This window comes from Bos taurus, chromosome 10 (genome assembly GCF_002263795.3).
Source record: "Bos taurus isolate L1 Dominette 01449 registration number 42190680 breed Hereford chromosome 10, ARS-UCD2.0, whole genome shotgun sequence".
Taxonomy (NCBI): domain Eukaryota; kingdom Metazoa; phylum Chordata; class Mammalia; order Artiodactyla; family Bovidae; genus Bos; species Bos taurus.
In genome coordinates, this window is record NC_037337.1 from 51,578,382 (window position 1) to 51,603,080 (window position 24,699).

The 24,699-nt window shown below is 37.1% G+C and overlaps 1 protein-coding gene across 3 annotated transcripts in view; it reads left to right on the forward strand.

Annotated features, from left to right (window-relative positions):
- ADAM10 (ADAM metallopeptidase domain 10) overlaps positions 1 to 24,699 on the forward strand; it is a 144,137-nt gene that overhangs the window by 42,588 nt on the left and 76,850 nt on the right. For all 3 annotated transcript variants that reach the window (NM_174496.3, XM_024997276.2, XM_024997275.2), the window contains exons 3-4: positions 21,080 to 21,198; positions 23,586 to 23,744. In NM_174496.3, the coding sequence (NP_776921.1) occupies positions 21,080 to 21,198; positions 23,586 to 23,744 (278 nt within the window). The remainder of the gene's footprint in view (positions 1 to 21,079; positions 21,199 to 23,585; positions 23,745 to 24,699) is intronic.

The window sequence follows — 24,699 nt, forward strand, 5'->3', positions numbered from 1 at the left end:
ATTAGATCTGTTCCCTTAAATCTATTTCTCACTTCCACTGTATAATAGTAAGGGATTTGATTTTGGTCATACCTGAATGGTCTAGTGGTTTTCCCTACTTTCTTCAATTTAAGTCTGAATTTGGCAATAAGAAGTTCATGATCTGAGCCACAGTCAACTCCCGGTCTTGTTTTCACTGACTGTATAGAGCTTCTCCATCTTTGGCTGCAAAGAATATAATCAGTCTGATTTTGGTGTTGACCATCTGATGATATCCATGTGTAGAGTCTTCTCTTGTGTTGTCGGAAGAGGGTGCTTGGTATGACCATTGCGTTCTGTTGGCAAAACTCTATTAGCCTTTGCCCCGCTTCATTCTGTACTCCATGGCCAAATTTGCCTGTTACTCCAGGTGTTTCTTGACTTCCTACTTTTGCATTCCAGTCCCCTGTAATGAAAAGGACTTTTTTTGGGGGTGTTAGTTCTAAAAGGTCTTATAGGTCTTCATAGAACTTTTCAACTTCAGCTTCTTCAGCAGTACTGGTCAGGGCATAGACTTGGATTACCGTAATACTGAATGGTTTGCCTTGAAAACGAACAGAGATCATTCTGTCATTTCGGAGAGTGCATCCAAGTTCTGCATTTTGGACTCTTTTGTTGACTATGATGGCTACTCCATTTCATCGAAGGGATTCTTGCCCACAGTAGTAGATATGATGGTCATCTGAGTTAAATTCACCCATTCCAGTCCATTTTAGTTTGCTGATTCCTAAAATGTTGATGTTCTCTCTTGCCATCTCCTGTTTGACTGCTTCCAATTTGCCTTGATTCATGGACCTGACATTCCAGGTTCCTATGCAATGTTGCTCTTTATAGCATCGGACCTTGTTTTCTATCCCCAGTCACATCCACGACTGGGTGTTGTTTTTGCTTTGGCTCTGTCGCTTCATTCTTTCTGGAGTTATTTCTCCACTGATATCCAGTAGCATATTGGGCACCTACCAACCTGGGGAGTTCATCTTTCAGTGTGCTTTTTCATACTGTTCATGGAGCTCTCAATGCAAGAATTCTGAAGTGGTTTGCCATTCTCTTCTCCAGTGGACCACATTTGTCAGACCTCTCCACCAAGACCCGTCTGTCTTTGTAAATTAATGCAATGATTCTTTGTAAAGTAATTCAACTCAATTCTAAACTTATTTTGTTCTACTTCCCAAAATCAAGTCTCTGTTTCATTCAGAGTGAGCTTCTCATTGCTGAGTATATATCATGTATAGGTTTGTTCCCTGTGTTATTTATCTTAAATAAATTCTGATCATCTTTTAATGCACAATTCCAGTTCTGCTTCTCTCAAGCTTTATTTACACCTTACTCTGAACTTCTAAATTACTTATCTGTTCCATTCGCATTTGATTTGGTATCTCTTCATGTGTTTATTTTTCTGTAACTGTTTTCTTCCTCACAGGCAAGATACCTGCTACTATTTAGTATGTCCACTATTTGCCCTTATATTACAGGTACTCAAGAAAGATTTTAATGGATTGAAAAATAAGATTATAAGAAATGCTGTGATACTTAAAGTATTTTACAAATGGTAATAAATGGTTTACTTAATTTCCATATTACAAAGCAATGATCATTATAGAAAAAAGGACTTTCAAGTTACATGTCTACTTTGATTTCAAGGAGAAAAAAGTTCATTTTAGGATCTGAGCTTCGAAATAAAAATTTTGATTATGGCAATTCATATAAATTTTTATGAGCCTTAACCTTGGAGAAAATTTTAATTACCCATTCTTATTGGTATCATGAAATAGTAAGTGGTCATTAATCCTTCCTGTTTTTAGTGGCTATCTCAAAATAAATTTAATGCTATATTGGAAATATGTTGTGACTGCCAAAAGGAAAAGTAGAGATTCTAGGTGCCTTTGGTTTGGATGTCACAGTTCTATTACATTGCTAGATTTTTATTAGCTCCATGATATATTTCATATTGATATTTGCAAAACCAAATCTTAGATCCTTCTGTTTTTTTTTAAATTTGTGTTAGAGTAACTGAGAGGGAGCGTGCACGTACATGCTGTTATTTAGTTATCCTAATAGAAGCTGCAAGATGAACGTCAGTCATTGCATAAGAATAAAAGTGACACGGTGCTTTACAGATAGAATGCTGTTAGTGTTCACAGAAGAGGGAACTGACTGAGGCAGTCATAAAGAGCCTGGATCCAAGGAACCTCATTGTGTGTATAAGTGGTTATCTTAGGTGCTTTCAACAGACATCTAGTTGATTATATACATGAACTGTATTTTCTACAATAGATACAAATTGAGAAATTTGATTTTTTTGTCTGAATTATTATACTTGTATAGTCACAGTGTCTCAGAGCTTGTGCCCTTAAACATGGTTATTGCTACTACCTTCTAACATACTTTAGTTAAAAATGTGATGACCTGATAGTTTTCTCTTTTTCCTTGAAATAGACCTGTAAAAATGACCTCGATTAGTATACTTACAGATTTTCTACTAAGTCTCTTCTCCTACCCTACCATATGCAGAATGTTAGTTTGGGGTATAAGCAGAGCTTCTTAGGAGTGTGGGTATGTGAGTATGTGTGCATATGTTTCAGTATTTAAGTTATTTTTTGTTCTGTTTGTTTTCATGCCTAGGCACATGAACATACTTCTTTCAACCTGTCTTCCAAGTTTCCTCAAAAAGAAAGGGTGTACCCATGGCTAATTCATGTCAATGTATGGCAAAAACCACTGCAATATTGTAAAGTAATTAGCCTCCAATTAAAATAAATTAATTAAAAAATAAAAAAGAAACTTGTTCAATGTTAAAAAAAAAAAAAAGGGTGTACCAAACCCCAGGTTTACAAATATCACTGAAGAAATGTCAAGGTTCTTTAAGCCTAAAGGCCATTTTTGACAATTCTATGAAAAAGCTTTTCCCTTTTCTTCCCCCTTGCAGTTTTATTGAGATTTAATTGACATGGGGGCTTCTCTGGTGGCTCAGTGAGAATTTGCTTGCAGTACAGGAGATGTGGGTTTGATCCCTGGGTCAGGAAGATACCCTGGAGGAAGGCATAGCAATCCACTACAGGATTCTTGCCTGGAGAATCAGAGGAGCTTGGTGGGCTATGGTCCACAGGGTTGCAGAGTTGGACATGACTGAAGTGACTGAGCACACACACACGCACTGTATAAATTTAAGGTGTATAGCATAATAGTTTGACTCATATACATCATGAAATTTCAGTTTTTCTTGTGTGTGTGTGTGTATGTATTTTTTGTACTAGATAGAGAAAGGAGGATTGTGGTAATTTGGAGACTGATTGGTGTTCCCCTGTCACCTGACATGTGTTGTCTAGTGATTTCTTTTGAGCCTTAGTTTGCTCATTAGTAAAACCTTGATGTTTGGATGAGATAATGTTTAAGGCTTCTTCTGCTTTAAAATTCTACAAAATATATTAGTAACACCAAAGTAATGAATTAAAAAAAAACAAAAAGCTCAAACACTATCTAGTCTGTAATAATTGCACTCATCTCACACGCTAGTAAAGTAATGCTCAAAATTCTCTAAGCCAGGCTTTAGCAATACGTGAACCATGAACTTCCAGATATTCAAGCTGGGTTTAGAAAAGGCAGAGGAACCAGAGATCAAATTGCCAACATCCAGTGAATCATCAAAAAAGCAAGAGAGTTCCAGAAAAACATCTATTTCTGCTTTATTGACTATGCCAAAGCCTTTGACTGTGTGGATCACAATAAACTGTGGAAAATTCTGAAAGAGATGGGAATACCAGACCACCAGACCTGCCTCTTGAGAAATCTGTATCCTGGTCAGGAGGCAAGAGTTAGAACTGGACATGGAACAACAGACTGGTTCCAAACAGGAAAAGGAGTATGTCAAGGCTGTATATTGTCACCCTGCTTATTTAACTTATATGCAGATTATACATCATGAGAAATGCTGGGCTGGAAGAAGCACAAGCTGGAATCAAGATTACCAGGAAAACTATGAATCACCTCAGATGTGCAGATGACATCTCCCTTATGGCAGAAAGTGAAGAAGAACTAAAGAGCCTCTTGATGAAAGTGAAAGAGGAGAGTGAAAAAGTTGGCTTAAAGCTCAACATTCAGAAAAGTAAGATTATGGCATCCGGTCCCATCACTTCATGGCAAATACTTGGGGAAACTGTGGAAACAGTGTCAGACTTTATTATTTTGGGCTCCAAAATCATTGCAGATAGTGATTGCAGCCATGAAATTAAAAGATACTTACTCCTTGGAAGGAAAGTTATGACCAACCTAGACAGCATATTAAAAAGCAGAGACATTACTTTGCCAACAAAGGTCTGTCTAGTCAAGGCTATGGTTTTTTCTGGTAGTCATGTATGGATGTGAGAATTGGACTATCAAGAAAGCTGAGCGCTGAAGAATTGATGCTTTTGAACTGTGGTATTGGAGAAGAGTCTTGAGAGTCCTTTGGATTGCAAGGAGATCCACCCAGTCCATCCTAAAGGAGATCAGTCCTTAGTGTTCATTGGAAGGATTGATGTTGAAGCTGAAAGTCCAAATCTTTGGCCACCTGATGCGAGAACTAACTCGTTTGAAAAGACCCTGGTGTTGGGAAAGATTGGAAGCAGGAGGACAAGGGGACGACAGAGGATGAGATGGCTGGATGGCATCACCTACTCAATGGAGATGAGTCTGGTTAAACTCCAGGAGTTGGTGATGGACAGGGAGGCCTGGTCTGCTGCAGTCCATGGGCTTGCAAAGAGCCAGACACGATTGAGTGACTGAACTGAACTGAGTCTGTAATAAACTATTTTTTGGCTCTTTGTTTAATTTTTTAGGTATGTAATCAATAAATCAAAACTTGTTTCTAATATACATTTTGCATATAATATAAAAGATATCAAAATTTTATCTAATTGTAGTGAACCGTGAACTTCCTGATGTCAAGCTGGTTTTAGAAAAGGCAGAGGAACCAGAGATCAAATTGCGAAAATCTGCTGGATCATAGAAAAAGCAAGAGAGTTCCAGAAAAACATCTATTTCTGCTTTATTGACTATGCCAAAGCCTTTGACTGTGTGGATCACAATAAACTGTGGAAAATTCTTCAAGAGATGGGAATACCAGACCATCTGATCTGCCTCTTGAGAAATGTGTATGTAGGTCAGGAAGCAACAGGTAGAACTGGACATGGAACAACAGACTGGTTCCAAATAGGAAAAGGAGTTCGTCAAGGCTGTATATTGTCACCCTGTTTATTTAACTTATATGCAGAGTACATCATGAAAAACGCTGGACTGGAAGAAACACAAGCTGGAATTAAGATTGCTGGGAGAAAGATCAATAACCTCAGATATGCATATGACACCACCCTTATGGCAGAAAGTGAAGAGGAACTCAAAAGCCTCTTGATGAAAGTGAAAGTGGAGAGTGAAAAAGTTGGCTTAAAGCTCACCATTCAGAAAATGAAGATCATGGCATCCGGTCCCACCACTTCATGGGAAATAGATGGGGAAACATTGTCAGACTTTATTTTTCTGGGCTCCAAAATCACTACAGACGGTGACTGCAGCCATGAAATTAAAGGACACTTACTCCTTGGAAGGAAAGTTATGACCAACCTAGATAGCATATTCAAAAGCAGAGACATTCCTTTGCCAGCAAAGGTTCGTCTAGTCAAGGCTATGGTTTTTCCTGTGGTCATGTATGGATGTGAGAGTTGGACTGTGAAGAAGGCTGAGCGCCGAAGAATTGATGCTTTTGAACTGTGGTGTTGGAGAAGACTCTTGAGAGTCCCTTGGACTGCAAGGAGTCCAGGGGAATCCAACCAGTCCAGTCTGAAGGAGATCAGTCCTGGGTGTTCTTTGGAAGGAATGATGCTAAAGCTGAAACTCCGGTACTTTGGCCACTTCATGCGAAGAGTTCCCAGCTGATGCTGGGAAGGATTGGGGGCAGGAGGAGAAGGGGACGACAGAGGATGAGATGGCTGGATGGCATCACTGACTCGATGGACGTGAGTCTGAGTGAACTTCGGGAGTTGGTGATGGACAGGGTGGCCTGGTGTGCTGTGATTCATGGGGTTGCAAAGAGTCGGACATGACTGAGTGACTGATCTGATCTGATCTGAGTATAATATTTTAGAGTACTTATATAGTCTAAAACCAATAGTTTAAAAAAATAAAAAATAAAACCAATAGTTTTTTCTGGTTTTGACAATATAATTATTCCTGTAGCCTCAATTGTACATTTCCAAGCTGCTAAAAATAAACGGTCTGATACTTCTTTTGAAATTTTCTTTGGAGTTTGGGACTTAGGTTCTCACAACCTCTGATATATAAGGATGTCAAGAATGTGGTTCAGGTAACTTGTAAAAGGCATAGATATTCTTCATGACTGGAGTTGGGTTAGTCAGGTAGCATCTTAGACTTGATTTTTGACATATCATGAGTAGGGTAATAGAAACCCACGACCCTTTTAACTCTGTAGACAAACCAGCACACTTGAAGAGATAAGAATCTAGACAGTAGAAATGGATGCCAACTCATGAGAAACAGGATAAATTTGAGTTATGTAAAAATGCTGTTGTTATGGATATGGAAAAACAGAATTTTGAAAGGTTTTAAATTTAATCTATTAAAATCTATTCCACTTAAATCTCTTCCAGCAAAATTTGAGCAAGTTAGAGCAAAAGTTTTGAAGGGAAAATGGTACTTCTTTGGACCTACTTTACATCAGGTGCAGTGCCTTTTGGCACAGACTTCATTTCATACCACTGTGTCTCCGCAGTGGATTTTCTAAGATATCCTATTCTTTATGCTTACACAGATAGTAAAAGCTTAACAAATATATATTTTTAAAATTGTGAAGGCTACACTGGCTACTTGAGTTACTTACTAAAATAAGAGTAGGAAGAGCTTAGTTGTGTTCATGTAATTTTGTGTTGAAGAAGTTAAATTGAGAGCTGATGATTGCTCTGAACTTAGCTTCTTAGATAAGATTTTAACATGAAGCATTTTTATTTTACATGTTTTTAAGCACTAAGTAGGATTTATATAAAAGAGAAGATGAATTTTTTAAAAAACTTAAACTGAGCTTCCTTTCTTTTTGAAAAAGGAATGGAAATAAGAGTGTAAAAGTGTTTTTCTGACTATTTTCAATTCTTTGGAAAGTTGATCTAAAACAGGCTTGTATCTGATAGCATATTGAATGTCAGAGTTTCTAGAGTAGGTGACCTAGACACGTAAATGTCAGAAATTAAGTATATGCCTAGTAGGAAAGCCCATCCATCATTCTTCAATTACAATCCTCAGTTGTAAGTTATATTTCACACTAGAATTTTGGATTTGCAGTGTGCTCTTTTTGTGAAATAAGCTCCCCAACTCAGACTAAATTCAGATTCATAGGCAGCTTTGTTTTTTTCTGTTCTTTAAGTGACTAAGCCCTCTCTAAGTTGTTGTGCTGTCTCTTAAAAGTATAGCAAGGATTTTGTGTGACTAATGTTTATCCGATTTCACTATACCTGATTAATATAACCGTGTTGAATGGATATGTTTAGTTTATTGGTAATATTATGCCTGCTTGGTTGTTTTATTAAGCATCAGTGAAATCTTGTAAGTAATGTAATATTTTAAAACATTAAATAGGTTTTAAAAATCTTTGATAATCACATATACACTTCCTATTTGAAGTAGCTTCTGGACACCAAGATTCCTCACTTGGTTGTATTATAACCTCTTCAACTTTTTTTCTGCTTTTTAGATGGACATGTATTTCTGATACTTGTTCGTAGGGATAAACTTGAATTGTTGTGTGCATCTCTGAAATTTTCTCAAGTCCTAGTCACTTTGTACTGCTAAGTCACTTCAGTCGTGTCCGAGTCTGTGTGACCCCATAGACGGCAGCCCACCAGGCTCCCCCATCCCTGGGATTCTCCAGGCAAGAACACTGGAGTGGGTTGCCATTTCCTTCTCCAATGCATGAAAGTGAAAAGTGAAAGTGAAGTCGCTCAGTCATATCTGAGTCTTAGTGACCCCATGAACTGCAGCCTACTAGGCTCCTCCATCCATGGGATATTCCAGGCAAGAGTAGTGGAGTGGGGTGCTATTGCCTTCTCCAGTCACTTTGTACTAGTTAGGTTCTAAAATAGTCTGTACTGGGAGAATAATGCTGAAACAACAAATCAAATATAAACACAAAGTCTAGCATATCAGGAATCTTAAATCTTAGACAAATAATTGTGTTATGTGTAGTAGTACTTGTCTTTTTCTTTTTTTAAAACCTAAATCACAAATTGTGTTAAATGGAATTTTGATTCTTGGATTGAATGAACAAATGTATATTTCCTTTATTTTTATTTAAGCTACAAGAGATGTTTCTCTAGTTTTTGTATGCCATAATTTACTAAGTCCACTTGTATGTTTTATTTCAATCCTTGCATTGTTTGACGCATTTATTAAGCATCCAGTGTATTTCAGGTGCTTTTGTTTACTTGTACTTTAGTTTTGGTTGTGCTGCGCGGCTTGCAGGAACTTAGTTCCCCAGCCAGAGGTTGAACCTGAGCCCCTGGCAGTGGAATTGTGGAGTTCTCACCACTAGATTGCCAGGGAATTCCCTTTCAGGCACTTTTAGTAGCTGCTAGGAATGGAGAAGCTGAACAAGAGAAGTTCTTACTGTTCAGGATTTTATGGACTCAAGAGAAATAGAGGTATTATATTAGGAATAATAGCTGTGGTAAATGTTAAGAATGTTTTAAAAGATTGCTGTGGGAGCATAGGGGAATACCATCTTGTCTGGGGGTCAGGGAAGGCCACTGGTCTTAGAAAATGACTTTAAATGGATCCGGGAAAGATGACAAAGAAGGAGGTGATTAGACAGAGGAAATAGCATGTGTGAAGATACTGAGATGAAGGAATTTCAGTATGGCTGGTTCCTAAGATGTGAGGGAGAATGGTTTCTAATTAGGCTGACGTAAGCAGGAGCCAGATCTTTGAGAGTGTATGTAAGTCATGGTGATAGTTTTTTTACTTAACCGTGGAACATTTTTAATGGTAAGTAACTTTATGAGGTAAAAAAAGTCTGGTCTGGCTGCAGATGAAGAATAGTTTGGAAAGGAGTAACGTTAAAGGGATTAAGACATCCTCATGAGAAGTGGTCATGTATGGATGTGAGAGCTGGATTGTGAAGAAAGGTTAGTGCTGAAGAATTGATGCTTTTGAACTGTGGTGTCGGAGAAGACTCTTGAGAGTCCCTTGGACTGCAAGGAGATCCAACTAGCCCATCCTAAAAGAGATCAGTCCTGGGTGTTCATTGGAAGGACTGATCTGAAGCTGAAACTCCAATACTTTGGCCACCTCATGCGAAGAGTTGACTTATTGGAAAAGACCCTGATGCTGGGAGGGATTGGGGGCAGGAGGAGAAGGGGACGACAGAGAATGAGATGGCTGGATGGCATCACCGACTCGATGGACATGAGTTTGAGTAAGCTCCGGGAGTTGGTAATGGACAGAGAGTTCATCGTTCATGGGATCGTAAAGAGTCGGACACGACTGAGCGACTGAATTGAACATGAGAAGTGGTATCCTGGATTAGGATGGTACTAGAAATGATGAAGGAGAGTGGATAAATGTGAGAGATATTTTGAAGGTAGAATTTATTGGGCGTAATTCATATATAGTGAGGTCCTAAGAGGAGTCGAGGATGACTTTTTCTAGTTTGAGCAAATGAGTGATTGCTGGAGCCATTTACTGAGATAGGATACGGGAACAGCTATAAGTTTTGAGGAGAAGTCAGAAGTTCAGTTTTGAACATGTTATGTGACGTTTATGAAGAGGGCCCAGTTGCTGAAGTGCTGCTGAATGCCAGTATTTTAAGTTGTAAGTGGAGGAGGGGGTGCAAAAACTGAAGAGTGGTAAGAAAAGTAGGAAACCTGAGAGCATAATACCTAGAAGCCAGGGAAAAGCGTTCAGAGGAAGGGAGTGGTTAATTGCTGCTTTTTGCTTTTGTCTTGCTAAACATTACCAGTATTCCTAGTCCACGTTAATAATCCTTTGAATTTCTCTAGTTTTGTTTGATCTTGCTGATCTAGTTATACAAAGTAATTCAAATTTGGGGACTTCATAGTCATGTATAAGGGTAAAGAAGTAACATTTTTTTGTTTGAATTTCTAATAATTTATGATAATAACCAGGGTATCTTTGGGCATTTTGGTTAAAAGAGCATATTGGGCCAGTATCTTTGAAAAACCATCTCTACTAATTCTGTGGTGATTGAATGCAAGGACCTGGTTAGTTTTTGAGTATAGCTTGGCTAGTTTTTCCCCAAATGTAAGAAATACAAACACATTTTAATTTTCCATAATAAAATTGTTCTGACACGACTCCTCCAGTTTTTTAATGTTTTGCTTTCAGCAGTAGCTTGCTCATATTTATTATTAAACTCAGTGAGCCTTTCACATTGTTTATCTTAGAGACTTCAGAGGTTGCTCTTTCCAACTTGGATGACATTTTGGAGACATGGTCAGTCATTCAGCTTCACTTGTATATATATTTAAGTCCCCAAATAGGAGATTTTAGTCATACTCTCTGTTAATGTTTAAAAATCTGTTTTTTTAAATCCTTTGCTACAAACATACATCTAGTCAAAGCTATGGTTCTTCCAGTAGTCATGTATGAATGTGAGAGTTGGACTATAGAAAAAGCTGAGCGCCAAAGAATTAATGCTTTTGAACTGTGATGGAGAAGATTCTTGAGAGTCCTTTGGACTGCAAGGAGATCCAACCAGTCCATCCTAAAGGAGATCAGTCCTTAGTGTTCTTTGAAAGGATTGATGTTGAAGCTGAAACTCCAATACTTTGGCCACTGGATGAGAAGAACTGACTCCTTGGAAAAGACCCTGATGTTGGGAAAGATTGAAGGCGGAGGAGAAGGAGATGTCAGAGGATGAGATGGCTGGATGGCATCACTGACTAGATGGACGTGAGTTTCAGCAAGCTCCTGGAGTTGGTGATGGACAGGGAGGCCTGGTGTGCTGCAGTCCATGGGGTCACAGAGTCGGACACGAGCATGAGTGGCTGAACTTAGAACTTACTTTCTCTCTTAGGCTTATTCTTATTTCTTGTTTTAACAAACTCCATGATGATAAGATGATGGTGTTGTCTTCTTAAGTTCTTGCTACTTCATCATCAACCAGTTATTCACAGTATATCAGTATTAAATCTCGAGTAGAAGTTCTCATCATTTTCTTTTGGAGGTTGATACTATCAGTAATGCACAATCAAAAAGTTGTTAAACAGTTTGCTATTGCAGAATGGCAGTAGCTCTTTTTCATCAGAAACTTTATCTTAAGTGGGAGGAGGCTGAGGATAAGAATTCAGTGTAGAACCCACTTACCCAAATAAAAGGAGACCTGAGCTGCTTGCATGGTTGCAGTTGAATGAGAAGAGCCCACGAGTGGGGCTTGGAGGAGGGGTTTGAATCTTCAGGCCACCCTGGATGTGGAAAGGTAACAAAGGCAGAAAAATGTGTATGGGAGTAGACTCCTTGAGGAGCATGGGGGAGGAGACGGCAAATTTTATCTTTTAAAAGGAGAGATTTGAGATAATGAGAATGTGCAGCAGGACGACAAGTCCCCTTCCTTCCTCTCACTTCCCACAACGGGCACAGGGAATATTGTAGTTTGAAGAAATATATTCATGGAGATGTTTTAGACAGCGTTTGTCACATAAAGAATTAACTTGCTGGCTGCCCAGGTCTTCATTAATTGAACAAAGATGTTCTGTGTGCTATATTCTATTTTCTTACCATATCTCCTCCCCTCCCCGCTCTATATACCACTTCAGCCCAAGTGATTTTTCTCTAACACGCAGTGTGTGTAGTTCTGCTGCTCACAGCTCTTTCCCACCTCCACTCTATAGCCACATGGCTCCTTGAGCCTCCATTTCATTCAAATCTCTGCTCAAATGTCATCCATTCAGAGAAATCTTGCCTAGCACCGTTTGTAAAGTAGCACTTTCTTTCCTTCTTCCATTCTGTCCTTTTATCCTGCTTTGTTTTTCATCATAGCACTTACCACTACAAACTTCAGTTTTAGTTTCACGTTTATCTTCCTTGGTAATTCTTAAGGAATCTTAACATGTTTATTTTTGCTTATTTGGGGCAATCTGTCTACCTCAGGACCATTAGTAAAGCCTGGAACTGTGTTTTTCAAACTATAGAGCCCTAGAATTTCTGTGGAGGATGCCTCAGGTTTGGCCCAATGGCATACACCTGGGCTAACTGTTCTTTCCCTTTCTATCAACCTCTTATGTTTTATGCTTTTTCAGGGGGGTGGCTTCTTTAAGATAATTTGAAAAAGGACTTTTCTGTTTCAAAAATGTACTGTTTGACTTATAATAATATTTGCTATTAATACTGGCAGCATGTCTTACAAAAATAATTTGGATGCAGACTCTGTCAAGCATCTTTATGAAGAAGAAGGTGAATGTTACAGGGATAGAATACCTAGAAACGTCTATTTTCTAAGGAAGGCCTGTTAAGTCCTGTTTTATTTCTAGGAGTCATTCTCCAGGCCTGTGACAAACCTGTCCTGTTTAGACACAGGAGACCTCTCTGGGACTGCCAGATCACTCTGGCATACTTGGAAGCAAAGCTTTTGCTCTCAGGTTTCTTTCCCCAGTTAACAAGGTACTTCATTAGCTGAGGCTTTTTTGTCCTGTTAGGTTGGTACAAAAGTAATTGTGGTTTTGGACCATGACTTTTAAATCATTGTAACTAGGTTCAAACACATTTTTATTAATCAAAATAAGAACCATTACAATCAACACATTTTTGCCAACGAGAAGTAAGTTTGTTTATTCCTGTAGCGTGAAAATCCACGTCTTGGGATTTGACAATCTCTTGGAAAGCATTTTCTGCTTTCTGCTGTTTGTGGAAGCGTTTTCCCTGCAAAAGTTGTCAAGATGCTTGAAGAAGTGGTAGTGGATTGGTGAGAGATCAGGTGAATATGGTGGATGAGGCAAAACTTTGTAGCCCAATTTGTTCAACTTTTGAGATGTTGGTTGTGTGACGTGTTGGTCGGGCATTGTGGAGAAGAATTGGGCCCTTTCTGCTGACCAGTGCCGGCTGCAGGTGTTGCAGTTTTTGGTGTATCTCATCGATTTGCTGAGCATATTTCTCAGATGTGATGGTTTCATCAGGATTCAGAAAGCTGTAGTGGATCAGACTGGCAGCAGACCACCAGAGACCATGACCTTTTTTTCGTGCACGTTTAGCTTTTAGAAGTGCCTTGGAGCTGTTGCTTGGTCCAGCTACTGAGCTGGTCATCACTGGTCATCACTGGTTGTTGTAAACAGTCTACTTGTTGTTGCACATCGCAGTCTAATCAAGAAATGGTTTGTCGTTATTGTGTAGAATAAAAAAAGACAACACTTCAAAACTTTTTTGAGTTGCAGTCAGCTCATGTTGGAGAAGGAAATCGCTACCCACTCCAGTATTCTTGCCTGGAAAATCCCATGGACAGAGGAGCCTGGTAGGCTAGTGGGGTTGCAAAGAGTCGGACACGACTGAGCAACTTCACTTTACTCATGAGGCACCCAGTGACCTAGCCTTTTCACCTTTCCAATTTGCTTCAAATGCCAAATGACCATAGGATGGTTGATGTTGAGTTCTTCGGCAATTTCTCATGTAGCTGTAAGAGGATCACCTTCAGTGATGGCTCTCAGTTGGTGCTTGTCAGTTTCTGATGGCTGGCCACTATGTGCTTCATATTTGAGGCTCTAGTCTTCTTTGCAAAACTTCTTGAATCATCACTGCACTGTACGTTCATTAGCAGTTCCTGGGCCAAACGCTTGCTGATATTGCATGAGTTGTCTCTGCTGTTTTACGACCCATTTTGTACTGGATTTAAAAAATCGCTTGAATTTGCTTTTTGTCTAACATTTCTGTAATCTAAAATAAACATAAACAGCAAACAGTGAGTCATTAGCAGAAAAACTTGAAGTGAGAAATGCCATTAAAATGATGTATAACATAACCACATTTATTTAAGAATGTATTCCAATATCAAACAGCAAAGTTTCACAATAATGCAAAATCACAATTTTGCACCAGCCCTAATCCTATGACCAGTTCGAGGGATGCATCTTTAACTATTGCTGGTTTCTTCTGAGAGTCAGAGCCATATACTGTCTATAGCCTATAATCATGTGAGGGAAAAGACAACTTCTTTTTACTCTATAATCTTAACTGTTCTAATCTATAGAATGGTACCTCATTAGTATAGAAGGTATATGATTTAGAAACTAACAGAATCATACACTAACATAATTAATTTTGTTGTCCATACTGAAGGTGGTTCTCCTACTTCTAGTACTACTTAGATTCAGAGTGCTTTTTTAAAGCCTCAGAGGGGAAAACCAGCTTTTATTATCACATGGTACAACTGCATTTTCAAAGCATGAAGTTTTCAAAGCCAGAGATTTGGAAAATTCGTTTCATGTATTTTTTCAAATGACTGTCATTTGTTAGCTGATTTTGCCTGCCTATAATTTCACTCCATTCATTATAACTTTACTATATGGCACTGTAGAAAGAATGATAATAGAACTACTGTAATCAGGATGAGATACAAAATACTATTGATCCATACAGTGAACACAGTGGTTAAATCTAAGAGTAGGAAAACATCCCCAGTGCAAATAGTGTTCCTTACACAGAGCATCTTCCACCTCAAAGGAAATCTAAAATTTATCTTTGGTGGCAGTGCAGTATATTATAATAACAAAAAAAGAACTAAACTTACTGAAAGAAGCATAGTAAAAGGGGACAGAGTTTAGCCTTAGTCTTAAGAGTGTCTCAGGCATTAATAATCAAAGGGTACTTTGTATGGTGGTGTACAGTAAAATTTTCAGTAAAATTCAGATAAGGTTATATCTTACTTGGATTTGTTCAGATTTTAAAAGGTAACTTGTTGGTGAAGATTTCTAATATCACATACATTAAGACCACTACAGCACTCAGCAAATATTAACTTGACTGCTTCTATCACATACTTGAGAGGCATTTGTGATACGGTCAAAAGGAAGATGCAGCAACCAAATACTAGAGCTCTAGTCCTAATTCTAGTCTTGTGACCTGAGTCTCATAAAAACATTCATCATGCTTCCCTTGCAAGGTTACTGTGAGGATGAGGTGCAGTAATATGTGTGAAAGTGCTCTGAAACTACTTTATTTTTGTTGTTTAATCACGAAGTTGTGTCTTATTCTTTGTGACCCCATGGACTGTAGCCTGCCAAACTCTTCTGTCCATGGGATTTTCCAAGGCATGAATACTTGAGTGGGTTGCCATTTCTTTGTCCAGGGAATTTTCCCAACCCAGGAATCGAACCCATGTCTTCTGCATTGACAGTTGGATTCTTTACCATTGAGCCACCAAGGAAACCCTGAAACCTACATCAATTTGAGAACAATGTTATAATCTCATCATTATCACAATACTGCTATCTCAACCAGTAGTATCTCAACCAATATTCTAGGGGCTTTTACTACTGGGATGGGTATCTTTGCCCACACAATTTTATTTTATCCCTTAGTTTTTGGGAATACATGATTTTTGAAATTTTATTTTATGTTGGCAAAATAACATGTAACTTAAACGATTTTAACCATTTTTAATGGTTACAATTCAGTGGCGTTAGGTACATTCAAAGTGTTGTCAAACTATCACTGCTGTTCATTTCCAGAGCTTTTTGATTATACCAAACAGAAACTGTGTACCCATTAAACAATAGCTCTGTATTCTGACCTACCAGCCCTTCGTAACCTCTGTTCTACTTTCTGTCCCTAGGAAGTTGCCTATTCTACGTACCTCATAACTGGGGTCATATGATACATGACCTTCTGCATCTGGCTCATTTCACCTAGCATAGTGTTTCCAAGGTTCATCCGTGTTGTATCATGTATCAGAATTCCATTCCTTTTTAAAGCTAAATAATCCACTATATGTTTATTCTACTCATACATACATCTTGAAATCCATATGTTGGTGGACATTAGGGTTGTTTCCATCTTTTGGCTATTACAAATAATGCCATAAACATTGGTGTACATGAGTCCCTGATTTCCGGTCCTTAGGGTGTATACCTAGAAGTAGAATTTCTGGATAATACAGTAGTTCTCTGTTTAACTTTTTGAGGAACCACCAAACTGTTTTCCCAAAATGCAGTGAATTTTTTTTTTAAGGCAGTGTTCACTGTAATTTTTCTTACCCTTGAGTCAAAAGTTTAAGCTCCTGCTTATAATGGTTTTAAGGTATAACAGTTTTGCTAAATAATAAACAAATCCTGAATGACAAACAGATTAAGCTCATGGACTTTTACTGTTTAGTCTGTTTAACGAAGATGCTCTTTTAGAAGTGCTATTTATATAGTAAATTAAAAGTACATAAATGAATATAAATGAATGATTTTCAAATCATTATGATCCTTTAAAAAACAGTGTGTATATTTATACTTGTATATATGATCAAGGATTTCCTGTCTGTTAGTTGATGAAAGCAACTTTATGAAAAGGATGTGGAATAAGAATTCAGGCAGGATTCCTATTTGTTTAGGATTGTTTTTTTAACTGTGGAATTCCCATTTAGAAGATCTTTGGCTTTGTTGATTGCTTGCTACAATGGATTAGAACCTTAAGGTTCTAAGGATATCTTTCCTAGCCTACAGTCATTGTCACAGTACTTGGGAAGCCCTAGGAGATATTTTGTTAGAGTTTTAGGCAAATAGAAGTGAGTGCAGCCACAAAATAAAAGATTGCCAATATTGACGGGAAATTAAGGAAAAAGGATTATAGTGTTCAAAAATGGTGACATTATTATGAAGCTAATGGATAAAACCCAACTGTTGACCCCTATTCACTTGAAAAATGATTTGATTTTTTTCTTTAAAATCGTCTTTATTGAAGTATAATTTATATTATGTTCATTTCAAGTGTATAGTTTCAGTTCAGTTCAGTCGATCAGTTGTGTGTGACTCTTTGCGACCACATGGACTGCAGCACACTAGGTTCCCTGTCCAGCACCAACTCCCGGAGCTTGCTCAGACTCATGTCCATGGAGTTGGTGATGCCATCCAACCATCTCATCCTGTGTCTTCCCCTTCTCCTGCTTGCAGTCTTTCCCAGCATCAGGGCCTTTTCCAGTGAGTCAGTTCTTCCCATCAGGTGGCCAAAGTATTGGAGTTTCAGCTTCAGCATCAGTCCTTCCAGTGAATATTCAGGACTGATCTCCTTTAGGATGGACTGGTTGGATATCCTTGCAGTCCAAGGGGTCTCAAGAGTCTTCTCCAAAAACCACAACTCAAAAGCATCAATTCTTCGGCGCTCAGCTTTCTTTATCGTTCAATTCTCGCATCCATACATGACTAGACTGATGTTTGTCGGCAAAGTAATGTCACTGCTTTTCAATATGCTGTCTAGGTTGGTCATAGCTTTTTTTCCAAGGAGAAAGTGTCTTTTAATTTCACGACGGCAGTCACCATGGCTGCAGTGATTTTGGAGCCCCCCCCAAAAGAAGTCTCTCACTGTTTTCACCGTTTCCTCATCTGTTTGCCATGAGTGATGTGACCGGATGCCATAATCTTTGTTTTTTGAATGTTGAGTTTTATGCCAGCTTTTTCACTCTCCTCATTCACTTTCATCAAGAGGCTCTTTAGTTCCTCTTTGCTTTCTGCCATTAGGGTTGTGTCATCTGCATATCTGAGGTATTGATATTTCTCCTGGCAATCTTGATTCCAGCTTGTGCTTCATCCAGCCCAGTGTTTCACATGATGTACTCTGCATATAAGTTAAATAAGCAGGGTGAAAATATACAGCCTTGACATACTCCTTTCCCAATTTTGAACCAGTCCGATGTTCCATGTCTGGTTCTATTGTTGCTTCTTGACCTGCGTACAGAATTCTCAGGAGGCGGGTAAGATGGTCTGGTATTCCCATTTCTTTAAGAATTTTCCACAGTTTGTTGTGATCTACACAGTCAAAAGCTTTAGTGTAGTCTGTGAAGCAGACGTTTTTCTGGAATTCTCTTGCTTTTTCTGTGATCCAGTGGATATTGGCAATTTGATCTTGGGTTCCCCTGCCTTTTCTGAATCCAGCTTGAACATTTGGAAGTTTTCGGTTCACATACTGTTGAAGCCTAGCTTGGAGAATTTTGAGCATTACTTTGCTAGAGTGTGAGATGAGTGTAATTGTGCGGTAGTTTGAGCATTCTTTGGCATTGCCTTTCTTTGGGATTGGAATGAAAACTGACCTTTTCCAGTCCTGTGGCCACTGCTGAGTTTTCCAAATAGGCTGGCATATTGAGTGCAGCACTTTCACAGCATCATCTTTTAGGATTTGAAATAGCTCAACTGGAATTCCATCACCTCCACTAGCTTTGTTTGTAGTGATACTTCCTAAGGCCCACTTGACTTAGCATTCCAGGATGTCTGGCCTTAGGTGAATGATCACACCATTGTGATTATCTGGGTCATTAAGATCGTTTTTGTATAGTTGCTCTGTGTATTCTTGCCACCTCTTAATATCTTCTGCTTCTGTTAGGCCCATGCTGTCTCTGTCCTTTATTGTATAGTTTTATCATTTCAAGTATATAGTTTAAGTTTTGATTAATGTATGTACTTGTGAACTACCATTCAAACCAAGGTGTAGAACATTTCCATCAGAGCAAAAAAGTTCCTTCATTCCCATTTGCTCTTAGTCTCTCTCCATCCCAGGTAATCACTGATCTGCTTTCTGACACTATAGATTTTCCCTGTTAAATTACATGTATATGGAATTATACTATGTGCAGTCTTTTGTGTTATAAAAGTACCTATTTTTAGGAATTTAATCATTTTATTAAATATATAATGCTGATATGCAGGTGACACAACCTTGTATATCTCAGATATGCAGATGACACCAGCCTTATGGCAGAAAGTAAATAAGAATTAAAGAACCTGTTGATGAAAGTGAAAGATGAGAGTGAAAAAGTTGGCTTAAAGCTCAACATTCAAGAAATGAAGATCATGGCATCCAGTCCCGTCACTTCATGGCAAATAGATGGGGACACAATGGAAACAGTGACAGACTTTATTTTTGGGGGCTCCAAAATGACTGCAGATGGTGACTGCAGCCATGAAATTAAAAGATGCTTCCTCCTTGGAAGCAAATCTATCACCAACCTAGACAGCATATTAAAAAGCAGAGACATTGCTGACAAAGGTCTGTATAGTTCAAAGCTATGGTTTTTCCAGCAGTCGTGTTTGGATGTGAGAGTTTGGACCATAAAGAAAGCTGAGTGCTGAAGAATTGATGCTTTTGAAATGTGTTGTTGGAGAAGACTCTTGAGAGTCCCTTGGACCGCAAGGAGATCCAACCAGTTTCTTCGTAAAGGGAATCAGTCTTGAATATTCATTGGAAGGACTGATGCTGAAGCTGAAACTCCAATACTTTGGCCACCTGATGGGAAGAACTGACTCACTGGAAAAAGACCTGATGCTAGGAAAGATTGAAGGCAGGAGGAGAAGGGAATGACAGAGGATGAGATGGTTGGATGGCATCACCAACTCGATGGACATGGGTCTGAGGAAGCTCCAGGAGTTGATGATGGACAGGGAAGCCTGGTGTGCTGCAGTCCATGGGGTTGCAGAGAGTCAGACATGACTAAACAACTGAACTGAACTGACTCATTTTATTGTTGAATAGTTTGCTACTATATGAATAAGCCACAACCTTTTCTCTCTCTACTTGCTGATTGACATTAAGGTTATTTCCAGGTTTTGGCTATTTTGAATAAAACTGCTTTGGACATTTGTGTCCAGTTGTTTGTGTGGACATATATTTTGTATTTTCATTTCTCTTGGTGTAGAATTCTGGGTCATAGGGTTTTTGCATGTTTAACTTTATAAATAATAGCCAGTTTTCCAAATTGTTCCATTTTTTACCTTCAGCAGCAGTGTGTCACAGTTCAAATTATTTCTTGTCCTGTAACATTTGGAGGTTGGCTAATTAAAAACTTTGGTTCATATTCATTAAGTAGAAATCATGTTATATGCACACTTTTATGGCAGTTGTGAAAATTGATTAGTTAGTTGATTATGAAAGTTATGGCAGTTGATTTAGTTCTAAAAGTTTACTAGTGATAGCTAATATGTTATCCTTTACATCTCCTTTGTGCCAAGTACCGTGTTAATGAGTTTATTTTTTCATAGATTATAATCCCTAGTCCTTAAAATGGTTCCAGAGAACAGAATGTGTTATCTTTATTTAGTGGATAGAAATACTGGACTAGTAAATTTAGGCTTAAGATTTTGATTCTGAATTTGATTCTAAAACCTGAGATTTCTTTACTTAATTTCATTTTAGTATTTTGGTCTTTTCTTTTATAGAGGACAGTTAGAATGAGTATGATTTCAGCTATCATGGTTCTTTGTGTTGGAGTCTCCAAACTGAACTGAGAAAGGTCTAAAAAGAACTAAAAGACGTTGCCCCAGGGAAAAATAAAGGATTTGAAACGTTTTCTGTGTGTGTGTGTATGTATGTATGTATGTGTGTGTGTCTCTTTCTGTATGTGTCTGTAGGAAAGAGCATGCATACTTAACTTTTCTGAGAGGAGATGTTAAATATCTAATTAGATGACACTTTCGTATGTATTATCTGAATTGTGGATAAGAGGAGAAAATGGCAAAGCTGTGGAATTACTAGAGAGGAAAGACAGGTAGTGGTGAATAACAGTAATTGAGTCAAGAAGCTTCTTTTTATCTTCAATCATCTTAGCTGCCCTCAGAATGATCTTGTTTCACTATGTAGGAATCAGCCTATAGGCATTTATTTTTTAATATATTCCTAGATGATTACTGATTATTTATTTGTATGTGAGTTTTATCAGTGTTAGGTTAATTTTAGATCAGAATTTTAATAAGAAAATTGGTCAGTTATTTCCCAAATAGACAAGTTTTGTGGAACAGTCCATTTTGCAGATTTTCTTTATTTAAAAAAATAATTGTTTAAATTTGGATCCTTTTAATTTCATTATTTTCCTTTTCCACCCTCTCTGCAGACATTTCAACCTTCGAATGAAGAGGGATACTTCCCTTTTCAGTGAGGAGTTTAGGGTGGAAACATCAAATGCAGTACTGGATTATGATACTTCTCATATTTACACTGGACATATTTATGGTAAGTTGAACCTTAAAAGAACTCTGATTTTTTTCTACACAAGGAAATTCATGTTGTTTGAAGTGTAGGCAAATATTTCAGAAAGATGGTATAAATCCTGGGCAGATTTGACTGTATCATGAAGAACAGTGGTCTTTGAAGGATGAAGTAATTCTTGGATCAATTTTTACATATGTTTAGTATCGAATTATGTAGTATCTGGCTTTTATTTTATTTTTATTGACAGCAGACATAGTGTATTTATTTTTTTATTTTTATTTTGGTTTTTTTTTTGTAATAAATTTTATTTATTTTTTTAATTTAATTTTTTTTTTTTAACTTTACAATATTGTATTAGTTTTGCCAAATATCGAAATGAATCCGCCACAGGTATACCTGTGTTCCTCATCCTGAACCCTCCTCCCTCCTCCCTCCCCATACCCTCCCTCTGGGTTGTCCCAGTGCACCAGCCCCAAGCATCCAGTATCGTGAACCTGGACGTGTCTGGCTTTTAAAAGGTATGAAGTTTTGATTCTCTCATTACTTCCAAACTGCTACATATTTTTAAAAATTTTAATGATTTATATAATTTTTCTGATTTTCCAAGAAAGAAATTAACAGTAACTTAACTGTGTTTTATAAGAGAAGAAGTCTACAATGAAACTGTAAAATGATCTTAACAGCCAAAAATAATGTGCAAAGTCTTTCATAGGAAAGTCCTCTGAAGGCCTTCTGTCCTCAGAATCTATTTGCTTTTTGTTCACAATTCTAACAACTTTCTCTTACTACACCAGATTTAAAAAGATATTAGGGAGATGAGGGCACAGTTACTAGTTCAATGGAAAACTACATTTATCAGCTTAGTAATGAAGGAAGAACAGAACAATTTATGGAAGTTGTAAAAAAGCTAAAAAATCAATGTCTTTTGGGGGAATTATGGACAAAATTTCATGGAATTATAACTCTGTACGTTAGTAAATACTCAAGATGATCCTCATTATTAAGAATTATTAAAGTTAACTGAAAGTTAAATTTCATTTCTACACAGTAGAGAGATTTTCCCTCAAATCTTAACTTGAAAAATTAAACACTTTGAGAAAGGTTTCTTTCTTTTTTTTTTTTTATAAGGGTAAATGAGGTTTTTTTGTACTTAAAATTTCTCATTTGTAGATTGGGCACAGTTAATAACTTTAAAGGTTTTTTTACTGTTATAATTGTGTAATAGAAAAGTAAAGTGTTTTTCCATTGATCAAGATTTCTAATGTTACAGTTTTTTAAATTATTTTCTTGATAGTTTATCTTGCTGGATAAGTAACTTAGTAGTCCCCCCCCCCCCCCCCCCGCCCACCACCTTTATTTTGCTAGGTGATAGTTGAGAAGCATATGACAAAATGAGTTTATAGATAAACATCATATCATTTCAAATGCAAATGTCTTGGACTCAGCTTCAGTCTATGATTAAAGTCAACTAATTAGTGCTAATCTACAGCTTAGAAATTGGGGGGGAAAAAAAACCCTGATGTTGAGAATTTTTTTTTTTTAGTTGTGTTTGTGTATATTCATAATAACTTTTAATTGTTAGTATCTGAGAAAGTTATAATACATTATGGTGAATAAAAGAGAAAGCCATACAAAGTCAGAAAATAAAAGCTAGACCTCAGCTTTTAGTAAGAAAATTTTAAATGGTAAATTAAACTTTATAGATCCCTCCTACTTCCCACCTCTTATCATTTGATGTTTTGTGACTGTATTAAAAACCAAAACTACTTTCTTTTTTATTATTTTCTTTCCCTAAAGAAGTATCATTGATGAGACACTCACAAACTTCCAGTATCTTAAAAAGAATTAGTGGTATACTTCTAAAATATTTAACACTCTATTTTGAAAATGTATTTCTAAAACCCAGTTATGCTAAGGAAGCCAAGACGCATGCAGAATACATTAAGTGGGAAATGACTTTTTTTTTAATGACAATTAGAGCAGAAATTCAAAATATACTTTAATGTCTTTATTTTGAAAGTATGTATTTTATACTTGTAGTTTAAACAAAGAGCTGTTAAATGTATGAATTTTAACAAAGAGCTGCTTGTCTCTTTCAGAGTTTATTTAGCAGCCATTTATTCGATGACTATTGCATACATGCCAGGCTCAGAGCTAGGTGCTGGGAATTTGATTGTGGGCAAGACAGATGTTCCATATTTCATTGTTTATATATATGTATAAAATATATATTTACTAAGTTCTAGTTGTTCACATTTAGGTTGATATATTTCATGTAAAAATTAATTTCTCTGGTAAATTTGTATTTAGGTTTTTTTCAATACATAAGAATGGCTTTTTAAAGGAGAATAAACTTAACATTCATGTGCAATTTGAGTTTGTTAAGAGTTTGTTGCTTTCATTAATAGGTGAAGAAGGAAGTTTTAGCCATGGGTCTGTTATTGATGGAAGATTTGAAGGATTCATTCAGACTCATGGTGGCACATTTTATGTTGAACCAGCAGAGAGATATATTAAAGACCGAACTCTGCCATTTCACTCTGTCATTTATCATGAAGATGATATTAGTAAGTACTTAATTTTGCAAAAGCATATAAATAGTTGAAACTATGTGGAGACAAATGAAATCTGAGCTGTTTTCTTTCCTAAGCTATTAATCAGGATAGAAAATAGGTTCACAACCAAAATCTCAATTAAATGATAGATTTATATAGTGAGACAATATCATTGTCAGTCTGTGCCTCTACTTTGTTGACATGATACAACCAATTGTATTTGAACTATGAGTCAACCAACTCTGATTGAACTGGAAATTCTATATTCTGATGTTATCTAGTCATTTAATGCTGTAACACCTGTATGCGTGTGCGTGTGTATGGCCTACCGAAGCACCATCATCTTATGTAAATTTCAGTGTGGATATTTGCATAACATTTAAAGAATTAGATGTTTTTGTAATTTCTAAGCCTTTTGAATATTTTTGAGATCTTGAAATGATAACTTGACTTCCACTGGGTAAGACTTCAGATTTATTGTTACAGATTTTATTCTTGACCATAGTCTTTATATGATAGTAATTTGTTGGTAGAGTTCTTTTTCTGTGTTTTAAGAGAGTAGAAAATGTATTTAGACTTGACTTTTTCATTCTAATATTGTCTGTATAACCATAATCATCAAATCATAAGAATGCTGAAATGAAATGACCCAGAAATACATTCCTCTAATTCACATGCCTCTGGAATACTCATATTTTATTTTTGACTGTAATAAGACTAGTATCTCAGTTTTTGCCTGTTTCCCTTATTTGTCAGATTCCAAGCTTCATTTTCCTTTATGCATATAGAAATTTGTTGTCAGTAATTTTGTTCTCACCCCTGGTAATGTTCGGGAAAGTCTTAATCATGTTGACTTTTTGCTCTATCAGCTTTCACAGTTTCTATACTGAAGTCTGTCATCTCTAATGCTCGATTACTATAGAAATTAAGCACAATTGCTCTAGATGGAACATATTCATGGTTTTAC